The 12,090-nt window shown below is 35.2% G+C and overlaps 3 protein-coding genes across 4 annotated transcripts; all 3 read left to right on the top strand.

The window, feature by feature from the left end:
* The first annotated feature begins 2,127 nt into the window (after positions 1–2,127).
* Positions 2,128–3,839, top strand: LOC111292750 (uncharacterized). The gene is made up of 4 exons (XM_022885285.2): positions 2,128–2,285; positions 2,378–2,413; positions 2,758–3,373; positions 3,467–3,839. The coding sequence occupies exons 1-4, from the start codon at positions 2,229–2,231 to the stop codon at positions 3,649–3,651; spliced, it is 894 nt and encodes a 297-aa protein (XP_022741020.1). The 5' UTR covers positions 2,128–2,228; the 3' UTR covers positions 3,652–3,839.
* Positions 3,840–5,347: 1,508 nt separating this feature from the next.
* Positions 5,348–6,291, top strand: LOC149516624 (senescence-associated carboxylesterase 101-like). 2 transcript variants are annotated; one of them, XR_016345987.1, is made up of 2 exons: positions 5,348–5,940; positions 6,111–6,291. XR_016345987.1 is itself a non-coding variant. In XM_089767334.1 (2 exons), the coding sequence occupies exons 1-2, from the start codon at positions 5,651–5,653 to the stop codon at positions 6,115–6,117; spliced, it is 237 nt and encodes a 78-aa protein (XP_089623460.1). In that variant the 5' UTR covers positions 5,348–5,650; the 3' UTR covers positions 6,118–6,291. The 2 variants fall into 2 exon arrangements, 1 of the variants encoding a protein (XP_089623460.1); XM_089767334.1 differs by having other exon boundaries at positions 5,348–5,880.
* Positions 6,292–9,230: 2,939 nt separating this feature from the next.
* On the top strand, positions 9,231–10,454 carry LOC111292679 (peroxidase 63-like). The gene has a single exon (XM_022885176.2). The coding sequence runs from the start codon at positions 9,318–9,320 to the stop codon at positions 10,293–10,295; it is 978 nt and encodes a 325-aa protein (XP_022740911.1). The 5' UTR covers positions 9,231–9,317; the 3' UTR covers positions 10,296–10,454.
* Positions 10,455–12,090: the final 1,636 nt, after the last annotated feature.

Raw genomic sequence — 12,090 nt, 5'->3', positions numbered from 1 at the left:
TCAATAAGTGGCCAAAGCATGGTCTAAATACATACCCTACCACTGTTTCAGATAATATATTTTTTCTTTGTAGAGAGGAGTCACCCCCAGAGTCTTGTTTTGATATATTGCATGAGAAAAACTAGTATGATAGCTTCTTATCCAATTCCAACAATGGCTGCAACTTAAGGGCAAGTATTGCTTTCATGTAATTTATCCTTTACAGGAAGCCAATATTAGGATTAAAACTGGTTTTTTTAGTATTCCAAATCATCAGAATTTGATATCTAATTACTAAAATTAAAATTTTCATATTTTATCAATAAATCACATTTAATTTAATATTTTATCAATAGATTACATAATTATTGCTAGATTAAAATTGATGCTTTGACTCAGAATCTCAATTTTACTGGAAGTAAGATAACAGTGATGAAGATGAACTTAAAATTTTATTAGTCTGATTTTCATGCCTTAAAGTAACCATTGTTGAGTTTGAGATTCAATTTGTTTAACTCAACATTCCATATAATTGCTTGGAAGTCAATTTTTATGGCAATAAGCCTGATGCCATTAACAAGGCAGATAAGATAGGCCTCACAGCAACTTCATGGTAGATGTTTTGAGCCCACACAAAGAAATGCATAAATGCATAAATACTTGACTGCTTTAGTGATATTAAAATTATGCAGCCAATCATTCAGAACTTTGTCATTACATTTTTTGACTCAACATCAACTTAGGATCCACATGCAACTTCTCAGAAAAGGGCCCTAAACCATGAAGATTTGATAGATTTTTGTCTCATAACCAAACAAGTTTCATTGATATTTCTTTGATCCCTTTAGAGTTTAAGGGTCAGCCTCTGAAAAAAGAAGCATTGGATGCCATCACCATCCTAAAGTAAAACATATATTGTCGCATCTCATGCAGCTGCAGCAGCAAATGTCTACTCCATAACAAAGAGGAGATGTCCTTTTCTAGAAGAATTTCATCAAATTGCAGTACAACATGACCATTCCATACAAATTCCAAAATTATTGGATTTTGGATCAAAGAGAAATATGCTATGAAAATTTTCTGTTTATTTATCATTTTTTTGTTTCTGTTTCTCTTTCCTTTTTGGAGAAGGATGGGATGAATGATCTTCCTAGGTCATGCCCATCTGATGAATCTAATCAAACTTATCCATTCTGACCATTTTTTCATGACATGTGATGTCACATGTAAAGAAGAAAATAAATAATCCCACTTGCATTGCACTATTTGTCAATTTTAAATTGGCCTGATGAGGGAAGATTCAGTCCAGTTGTAATGACAGGCTTTCAAGCTTGGACTGGTTGGAAACTCTGAAAATCTGAAACAGTTTAAAACATTTGATAGTGAAAGTAAACAACTGCTTAATTGGATTGTAATGCAAAAAACATGCTTCATTTCATGTAAAAGACAGCATCCACGATCCATCAAGACAAGGGTACAATGATTACGATAAGTCACTTTTTGAAGCTTTTCAGCTCATAAAGTGTCCTCAAGTCCAACATAAGAAAAACCAAAAACAGTAACTTGCTAGATTTACAAAGTCTAATACATTAACCTCGATTTCTTCTTTCTACAACACGTAGGATTAGCAGCATGAAGTGTGAAAAAATTTCATACACCTAGGCTATGCTAAAAAATTCCAGCTTTTTAAGGGACAACATGGGCTCTGTACACGTATAAAATATGAGAAAAATATCCTAATCAAATTGAATTGTTATCACACTTCATCCAAAATGTTATTTTGAAGTCAAAGGGTACTCCAATTTGTTTCATATTTTACAGCAACCAAATCAACCAAACCAGGATGGTTAGATTTCTTTCCATATTTTAAGTCATGGAGGCTGGCTGCTTATGACCCAAGTCTCAAAAAGACAGACCTCGTTTGCTGGTTAATAAAGTACATATAGATAACAGACTCCTATGAGGAAATTAGAAAAACCACTTTGTGAGACAGAGTCCTTGGGGAGTGTGGGGTTTAACCCTTAAGAATTTTTGGACAGTAAGCCTTAACTAATGCCATCAGTGATATGGTGAAGCTGGCAAGCAACATTTATGAACCAAGTAAATATAGCTTTTTCTTCACCGCCCCAAACTCTATTTAAACCACAAGTCAGTTTCCAAGTGAGGCATCAAGAGTGGTGTGAGTACTGAGTAGTACCTAGCAAAGTTTCTCCCACTTTTTCTGACCCTTCTTGTTTCCCACACTCACCATGGCTTCCAAAGCTCTGCTGTTTCTATTGGTCACTCTTCTGCTAGTTTCCACAAGTGTATATGGCCACTTACCTTCTCTTTACACCCAAGCCCAAGCTTGTTAGTTGTTAATGTCATCTAACTCAAAGATATCTTCTTGTTTTTGTAGGTTGCATCCATTAATGAGGAAGAAGAGAAGCTTGAGGTGATTTTTTTAAACATTTTTGTATTTGTCTTGTCAAGTTTACATTAACTGGATAATATTCATTAACACCCTTCTTTCTTTATTTTAAAAACTGCATTTGCATTCACCAAAAGTTGTACATTGTACAATCTTTTGCTAATGGACTAATGGGCAGTATCAAGCAAAAGAAAAAAAGAAATCATATTAAGAAAGGAACTTGTGTAGTTCATCATATATCTGCTGAACATACCGGAGTTTTGCTTTAGTAGTAACCTTGGCTAGGATTCTGTTCTGCAAACAAGAACTTCTAGATGAGGTATTCAGCTTTCATAGTTAAACTAAAATTGTTGCATATTACTCTGCAGATTAAATATGTTGTTGCAGTACCAGCACCAACTCCTGTCCCAGTGAAGGAACCCACCGCTGCACCCCCATCCAAAGCTCCAACTCCTGTACCCGCAGTCACGGCCCCCACTCCCCCCTATAAACCCCCAACTCCTGCACCTCCGGTTAAGCCTTCCACTCCCCCCTATAAACCCCCGACTCCTGCACCTCCGGTCAAGCCTCCCTCTCCCCCCTATAAGCCCCCAACTCCTGCACCTCCGGTCAAGCCTCCCTCTCCCCCCTATAAGCCCCCAACTCCTGCACCTCCGGTCAAGCCTCCCTCTCCCCCCTATAAGCCCCCAACTCCTGCACCTCCGGTCAAGCCTCCCACTCCCCCCTATAAACCGCCAACTCCTGCACCCCCAGTCAAGCCTCCTACTCCCCCATATAAACCCCCAACTCCTGCACCACCAATCCAGGCCCCTACTCCCCCATATAAACCCCCAACTCCCTCACCGCCATACAAGCCACCAACAACTCCAGTGCCTCCAACCAAGCCACCAACAGCTCCAGCACCCCCTTACAAGCCTCCACCAGCTCCTACACCCCCTTACAAGCCACCAAGTCCACCATTGCCACCTGTTAGGACAAGAAAGGGTAAAAACTATCTTTTCCCCTTACCATAGTAAAAGCTAATATCTGCTTCCCATAACTTCGGGAAATTCATTTATTTTCTAACGTGTTGGGCAGATTGCATCCCTTTATGTGGGCAAAGGTGCAAACTGCATTCAAGGACTAACATATGCTTGAGAGCATGCATCACATGCTGTGATAGATGCAAATGTGTTCCACCTGGGACATATGGCAACAGAGAAATGTGTGGCAAGTGTTACACTGATATGAAAACTCACCGTAACAAGCCCAAGTGTCCTTGAAAAACAAATCCAAACGACAATTCCTGATGTTTCTATATGCTTTATCTAGAAGAATGCAGTAATAAGTTTTTAGAGATGGGAGAAAATTAATGGTTTTCCTGTGATGTTTTCGTTTCTACTCCTAGAGGCTATTAATTATGTTAATTAAAGATAATAATATATAGTGAATTCCCCTTTGTTGTTGCTAACGGAAATTTCAGTTCCAAGTAAATATAATTTGCTATAAATTGATATTTTTCAAGCACCTCAGAATCCCCATAAGGCACAATTGCAAATAAAGAGGGAATCATCATATGCTCCCGGAATCAAATGAGCCACATTCATTTCAAATCGTGGTAGTGAAAAATAGGCCAAGTTTTTGGCGTCAATGGCTGTTCTGTGCCAATTTACCGGAAACTGGAATCAAAGAGGAGAAAAACAAGGAACTGGCACCTGTTTAACCATTAGAAAGCAACAAAGCAAGCTGCTATGCTTTTCTTGTTATTGTTACCCATACGGAAACGCTAAAAAAACCATGGTCACAAGTTTTTCTTTTTTTTTTTCTGTTGGTTTCATGCCTTCTGGCTTACTTGTGCTTGACCTCATGGCTTAAAGACAAGAAAATATTCATTGGTTTCACCTAATTGTCAGATGCTGAATGTCTTCTATGCAACGAGGATAGGTTAGTTTGCTGCTATTAATACAGAAATCAATGTATATAAATAGGTATAGTACCACAGAACATTTAACACGATGATAGTCAGTAGCATTATAAAAAATATTACAGCTCCATTGAGAAGGCAGCAAAGCTCACGGATTTCAACGAGGCTGCTGTACATTTCACTCTATGGTTTGCCTCCTCAATGTTAACCATGAATTCTGCAGCAGCAGAAGCCTCTAGCTGGGCACCTGCTCCGACCCCTAGGGCTGCACCAAGCCCTTGAATCATTTCCAGCATTGCTGGCTGAAGCCATTAGTGTTGCTATTTCTTTCTTTGTCCTGAAAGTGGTGATTTGAGTGTCCTATCGTAGTATTTTTTCCTATTCTAGAGTGATTTACGTTGCAGTATTTCAGCTAATAAAACCTGTTTAGTGTCATGTTTGCAATTTGCCCTTCATGTATTAACACTCTTCTTATTTAATATAAATCATATAATTTACAGTAAAATATTATATTAAACACGAAAGAGAAACTCCATACAACGAGATTAGCATGTTGACACATTTTTAGGGTATGTTCAAAAAATAAAAACACGTATTAGTCTTTTAATTTCGTTTATGAAATTAAAAAACTTCACTAAAATTGTATTAAAAACAAACTCTAACAATAAGAAATTAAAGTACTGAAGAAAAATAATGAGAATTATCAAATTAAACAAGGTATTTTTTTTTCCATCATTAAACAAGTTATATTAAACCAATATTTAAATAGAAAAAATGTAGGTTTTTTTTTTTTTTTAAGCGCACAATAACAAGGCTATTATGCAACAATCTTTTGAACTTGTTGCCCAAAAACTAGTGATGTGAGGCATATGTCTTAGCCCTATTTCTTTTAAAACTAACTATGTGAGGCCCAAACATAGAATCCAAGCCAACCCAATCAACTCTATAGCTTAGGCCTTTTTTTCTTTTTAACATAAAAAGCTCAAGCTTTTTTTTTCTGTCTTTTCTGGTCGGATAATTTTTAGATTAAACAAAGAATCAAAACAAACTGAAAAAAAAAATGACATACATTTGAAATGTAGGAAGTATTAGATTCAAAAAGAAATGTAGTTATGGTTTGTTTTTTTTCTTGTGGACTTGAGGGAGGGCTGCGATCAACTAGCTTTGGCTAAAACTGAGAAACCAAATCAAATCAGAGAAAAGAATATTATAGAAGAATGATTGAGCCACTTGATATAGCTGATTACTACAGGATTGGCCAAAAGAACTATGTAATCATTACATCAAGCCGGAGCAGTGGCTGAAGGAAGTTGAAAAAAAAAAAAGTGGCTTTACTATGAAAATCAAGAAGAAAAAAAATGTGGATGTTACTCTTAACAGATGATTCTTGCTTTTGGGCACATGTAGAAGAGGCTAGGATATGCTGCAAATCACTGGAAAATTCAGGTGCTTGTGTCATCACAGAAAAAGAGTCGTCGAGACAGAACCTAATGAATTTTGAGATCTATGCTATGGAACAAATCAAGAAGTCTTCAGCATCTTCAGAAATTTTCTCGAAAGACAGCAGCTTTATGCAATGGCGAAAAGAGTATGAGAAGATTATAGAACCTTTACCACAATTCACCATTGACTGATTTCATAGAAAATTGTAAATATCACCTGTATACAGTTTTCACAGCTTTGTTTCTCTTGGGTATTCTTGTTTCAGGATTAGTCAGGATCCAAAGGCATATTGACCTTTATTCCACCTCTTTTTTTCTTTTGTTGGTTTTCTATCCATCTTAATCTAATCTATGGATTTTGTTGATGGTGTATTAGGTGTTGATAAAATGAGCAGTGATCTGGAGCTTGCGCAAAGAATGGTTTGAACCTGCAGTAGAAAAGCATGTCAAGAGGCATTGAAGTTGGTTTTTCATAACGTACTTTAACGCTTAAATCAGTCAAATATTTAAGGTATTGGTGAGGGAGAAGGGAAATTGCAAAGAATATGCAATTAGTTTAAGGGAAAAGGATTCTTAGTTCATATTATATTTATATAGATTTGATAATTCGTGTATCTTTAAAAATATTGATAATTCGAATAATCATGTTATGTTTTATATAAAAATAATATCACATTGATTGTGTCGACGCGAAAACATAAAATATATATTTTTTATTTTATTAAATTAATTTATAATTTTTGTTAAAATTTTAAACTATGTCATTTTTGTATCTTTTATTTTAATAATTTTGATATCATATCACCATGTTATATTTGAGATTATTAGATCTATATTTAAGCCTCCTTTATATCTTATATATAAGGTAAGGATGATGATGTGACAAGCACAATTAATAGTTGATAATAATTTTCCATGAAGCTCCAAAAAATCATATAAGTGAATGTAAATTGCATTTAATAATCTTAAATAATTAAAAATCAATTGATTTGTTGTAAAGTGATGTCTCGATGAGATGTTAATAAAATTAGTTAGATGATTTTTCTTTGACAAGAGCGAACCCACTTTCGTATCGAAGAATTTAGATGTTGATCTCCTCTTATGGTGATGTGATGATCAAGAATGTATTAACTTGTCGATCGTGAAAATTAATCTTATTGATTGAATAAATAAATATAACAAATTTAAAAAAAAAAAATAGATTAAAAAATCTTTAAACTTTGTTTAAAAAGAAATGATTGAAAGCTGTTATATAATCCTTCACATCAACACATCTATTATTATTACCTAAACTTGGAAACAACAAAAAAATCTTATCATCTCATCACTAGCTTTACCTGATGAAGATGCCAACAGAATCAATGGTGATACATTGTAACAGGTGGGGTCATCCTCTTGGCAATAAATAGCTGTGTTTGAATGGCAGAATGCCAATGAGCTTTCATTGGGACCAACAAGCACATGCAATAGAAAACAACCCTTACAAAAAAAATGTTACCTAATCTTTGTTGATTTTATGGTCAAAATGACAATGGAATTTTTGGAATTTTGATCTTTATTTTCTCCCTCCTAAGACCCATGCATATTTTTAATTTTTCAACTTGATGGTACAATCTGGCATTGAATTAGTTGAAAAGGAAAAATGTAGGTGAAGATATTGAGAATTTGAGAGACAGCTTTTCTTGGAGATGGGAATTTATTTTCCAGGAAATGGAAATTTCCTTTGTATCTTTCACAAGACCAGGGAAGCAATCAGCAAAGAACACAGGAAGGACAGTACATGATTTTTTCAAAATTTAAATTGAGTTTTGATTTGAATTTTGTTCCAATCATTTCGAATTTAAAATTTTTAAGTTCAACTTGTCTTTAATTCAAGTTTTTAATTTTTTTTCTATCAAATCGAATTCAAATAAGTCTGAATCTAAACTTTTTTTAACGAATTTTCTACTTCAAAGTTCATTTTAACATCTTTAGCTATTCTCCAAGTAATCACATATGTAACTCAAGTTCATGGCAAGGAACCTACTCTAGGTGTTATGCATCTTAATTATTTGAAGAAATGTATATATACTCATTTAATCAAATTCAAATTAATTTTGAGTTTCATATAAAATTTAGCTTCGTTCTTAAAACGTTTGTTAATATTAATAAAATTTATACATATTTTTAAATTTAATTGATAAACAAAGATAAAACTTAATTTATATTTGATATCGACTCATCATTCGGATCGAATTCAAATAATTTAATTTATTTTGATCTATAATTAAAAATCAAAAAATATGATTGTGAAGGATAATTAAAAACTTGGGTTTTTCTTTTCATTTTTTTTTATATGAGAAAAGATGATGAATCCTCCTGAGACACTAAACAAAGAACTCTTGACTCGAAGGAAACAAAAACAACAAATTGCTGGTGGCCAAACCATGATCCTTCATGTGATCGACCAAAGATACACCGTTGCTTTGCTGCCTCCTTTCACCTCTTTTCCCACACTTTCTTTTGGTTTCTTCATTTCTTTTATGGAGAATCAAAATGATTTTGTTTCCTTAATTTCTTTCAATCCAAAATCACAAAAATCTATACAAAATCCAGTTGAATGATAACCGTTTGATGGTCACTGCTGGCCCACAACCCCACCATACTCCAATTCCATAACACTATTTCATTTTCATATCCCCTAAAGCTATAAGATCAATCTACCCTAACCACATAAATAAAACAATTTGATTTTCCTCTTTCAAAGTATATGGTGCAAGTAAATTTTAACATCAAAGTCTTGATTTTTCATTCATACGAGACATAAGTACAATTCAATGAACGTGGTACAAGTTTTGGTTATCATACTTCAATTTCTTCCCGAAATATTATAAAATTTTATTATAATATATAAATAAAAATTTAAATTTAAATTTATAAAATATTTTTTATAATATAAAATTATATAAATTTTAAATCAAAATAGATAATATTTTTAAAATCGGATACAAATTTTTATCAACTAATAACTCAAATACAAGCTAAATTCCGAAGATTTGTCTTAAGTCGATGATGATTATTATTCATGTTTAACAAAGTTAAATTCAAATAGCTCAATTAATTTAATTTTTTTAAATTTTTAATAAAAGTGAATTTAAGCTTAATTAATTTATTATATCATAATTATAAGTAAATCTACTCTTTCTTTTGATCTCATAAATTATGTCTTATTTGCATATTTTTATTTTTCTAAAAAAAAAACTTTTTTTAATTACCCTTTAACTATAATACCCATTTATCAACGGCTGAGATTTCATCACACGCATAAAACTAAGTGGACCCCTTCCCGCCCGGCGTACATCCAATTCTAAGTGGACCCCTTCCCCCCCCCCCCCCCCCTCCGGCATACATCCCGTGATTAGTGGATTACTTAATTCAGTAAAACAGTAAAACAGCAAAAATAACAGCAGTTAAAATATCTTGTCCGATATTTTCTTATCTACCCAAGTTTCCTTTTGCCCTGTTTCCAGCTCAAAGCTAAAAGCAGCTCCTTGCTTCTCTCTCTCTTCCTCAAAGCTCGGCTCCGCCTAACTAAGGTCAGCCAATGGCACCGTCATTACCACCGCTGTCGCCGCCGTCGCTGCTGGTTGTCCTCATCTTACTAACCTCCACCGCATTGCTTTGTGAATCAAGGTTAAGCTTAGATTACTACTCCAAAACCTGTCCAAGTTTCAACAAAATCATGCAAGAAACCATAACCAACAAGCAAATCACCAGTCCCACAACAGCTGCAGGAACACTTCGCCTCTTCTTCCATGATTGTCTCTCTAACGGATGTGACGGTTCCATTCTCATCACCTCTACGGCATTCAACAAAGCTGAACGCGACGCCGACATCAACCTTTCTCTCCCTGGAGATCCCTTTGACCTCATTGTACGTGCCAAGACAGCCCTGGAACTCTCCTGTCCTAACACAGTCTCTTGCGCTGATATCATTGCTGTCGCTGCCCGTGACCTTGTGACTATGGTTGGTGGCCCGTATTATAATGTCTATCTCGGACGTAAAGATTCAAGATTTTCTCAAGCTTCTACAATAGAAGGGCAACTGCCTAAACCCAATATGGATATGTCACAAATTATCGATCTTTTTGCTGCAAGAGGGTTCAGTATTCAAGAAATGGTGGCCTTAAGTGGTGCACACACAATTGGGTTTTCTCATTGCAAAGAGTTTAGCTCAAATGTTGGCAATGATACCCAATACAATCCAAGGTTTGCTCAAGCATTGAAACAAGCGTGTTCAGATTATCCAAATAACCCAACTTTATCTGTTTTTAATGATATTATGACTCCCAACAAGTTTGATAACTTGTATTTTCAGAATTTACCAAAGGGTTTGGGGGTTTTGAAATCAGATCATGGGTTGTATAATGATCCTAGAACAAAGCCTTTTGTGGAATTGTATGCAAAGGATCAGAACAAGTTCTTTCAAGATTTTGCTAGAGCTTTGCAGAAGCTCAGTGTTTACGGGATCAAGATTGGGAGGAAAGGAGAGATTAGGCGCAGGTGTGATGCTGTTAACTGAGTTTTTGAGCTGTTATTATTATCTGAGGTGGTTAACTTTGGTTTCTTTTTACTGAATTCTTTCTGGGGTTCTGAAGATCTTTTGAAAAGATGTATACTTGTCTTGTATCAATTGTCACTTCAGGTTAAATTTATACATATTTATTCTTATTCTGTGTTCTGGGTTTCAAAGTTCCAATCCTTTTTTCTCGTTCTTCAGTGTTGGTGGTCCAGGATTTACCTGATTCTGTTTTACTTTTGTCAATGAGGAGCCGATCTTCAAGTTTTTGTATAGTTTAATAAGAAACTTAATTTAGGTGATTGTGAACCTGGAAACATGGGGAGATGTTGATGAATTGAAGGAGGGGGATATACGTATAATAATCATGAAACTAGCTAGAAAGATGCCTTTTTTTGAGGGTTTTGGAAATGAAATGTTAATGGTGAGTCTTATTTTATATCAGATGATGCCTTTATCCATGCACTTAATCTAGTTCTCAACCTGAGTAATCACACTGTTTCCACCTGCTTCCATGTGGGGTTATTGGCTTTTGAAATGCAGAGTTGAAAATTTTGCTATACTTCCCTGTATTTCCCAGAATTTAACAGCCAAAGAAAGAAACCATTTCCTAGAAAGCAACATGATTTGGATGCAGCTGTGGTTTTTTACTTGAGTTTGAAAACCATTCGGATGATTGGAACTTCATTGAAATTTGAAACTGCCAGCTATGCATGAACCTGACCATTACGCTTATCAGTCCTTGTCTTCAAAGCTTGTGCTTCCATGTCATGAATTGAACTGCCTTTTTACCATCACTCCATGACCCCAATTATTTCAGAATGCTAACAGCAACCACCATCCCAACAGCATTAAGGAACACAATATATTGGGAAAGAACTGATATTAATATATGTTTCTTCGTTTGTTTCTCTTTCCCATAGGAAAAATTCATTTTGAATGCTTGAACTGTTTCCTTTCCAAGCCTTGGAAAAATTCAACTTCCTAGCTATTGTTGCGCCTGAAGCAATAATCACAACAATACAGAAGCAATAGACAACAATCAATAATCAAATACGCAAGAAAAATAAAGCACACCAAGATTTACGTGAAAAACCCTCCAGTGTAGAGGGAAAAACCACGGGCCACCAGAAAAATCTTCACTATCAAATAATAGTTATACAAAGTTTTTCTCTAGCTAAAACTAGAGCTAATCAACAACTAGAGAAACAATTGGAGAAATCTCACTAAATAAGTGACTCAACAAATACACCCTGGATTTGTTCCTAGAGAGCTTCAAACCCGATCTTCACCATTCAGAATGTATAACTCTGAATCATAAACCTCCTGACAAGGTTCCAACTCAATTGGACCACGGATCGACTTCCGTTTAACCAACTCTCCCTTCTCCTTTTTCTCTCTCTGCTTTTCTTGGCTTTTCTTCTTTTTCTGCTTGGTTGTCGACACACACCTTAAACAATCCCACCTCTTTTTTATTAAGTAGCTAGGGCTCTGTGTAAAATAAAAGATCAAGGCCCATGGCCTTTACTTGGTCCAAAACCACTTATATGGGACTGGATCTCATTTTTCTAACAATCTCCCCCTCCAGCCCCATTAGGAGGAGATTCATCACCATAGCAGTTTCATTTGGAACTTACCTTGGCCAGGGAACTCATTCCGGCCAAGTTACTATAAAGCTCAAGCTTTTCCCTGAGAAGCTTAACAAGATCATAAGTATCATTCTTTCGCAATGACTCCATCTCTTCTTTCATTGCTTTTAACCAGTGCTCTCTATCCCGAGTAGCCTGCACATCTTGAA

This window comes from Durio zibethinus, chromosome 10 (assembly GCF_047325235.1).
Source record: "Durio zibethinus cultivar Kanyao isolate XHJ-2024 chromosome 10, ASM4732523v1, whole genome shotgun sequence".
Lineage (NCBI taxonomy): Eukaryota > Viridiplantae > Streptophyta > Magnoliopsida > Malvales > Malvaceae > Durio > Durio zibethinus.
This window is presented reverse-complemented; position numbering and strand designations above follow the sequence as displayed.

Bases quoted from the DNA above. Each gene is read 5' to 3' on its own strand.
- LOC111292750 (XM_022885285.2), top strand. From the start codon at position 2,229: ATGGCTTCCAAAGCTCTGCTGTTTCTATTGGTCACTCTTCTGCTAGTT. The intron at 2,286-2,377 runs GTATATGGCCAC...TTGTTTTTGTAG, and splicing joins TTCTGCTAGTTTCCACAAGT to GTTGCATCCATTAATGAGGA. The intron at 2,414-2,757 runs GTGATTTTTTTA...ATTACTCTGCAG, and splicing joins AGGAAGAAGAGAAGCTTGAG to ATTAAATATGTTGTTGCAGT.
- LOC149516624 (XM_089767334.1), top strand. From the start codon at position 5,651: ATGTGGATGTTACTCTTAACAGATGATTCTTGCTTTTGGGCACATGTA.
- LOC111292679 (XM_022885176.2), top strand. From the start codon at position 9,318: ATGGCACCGTCATTACCACCGCTGTCGCCGCCGTCGCTGCTGGTTGTC.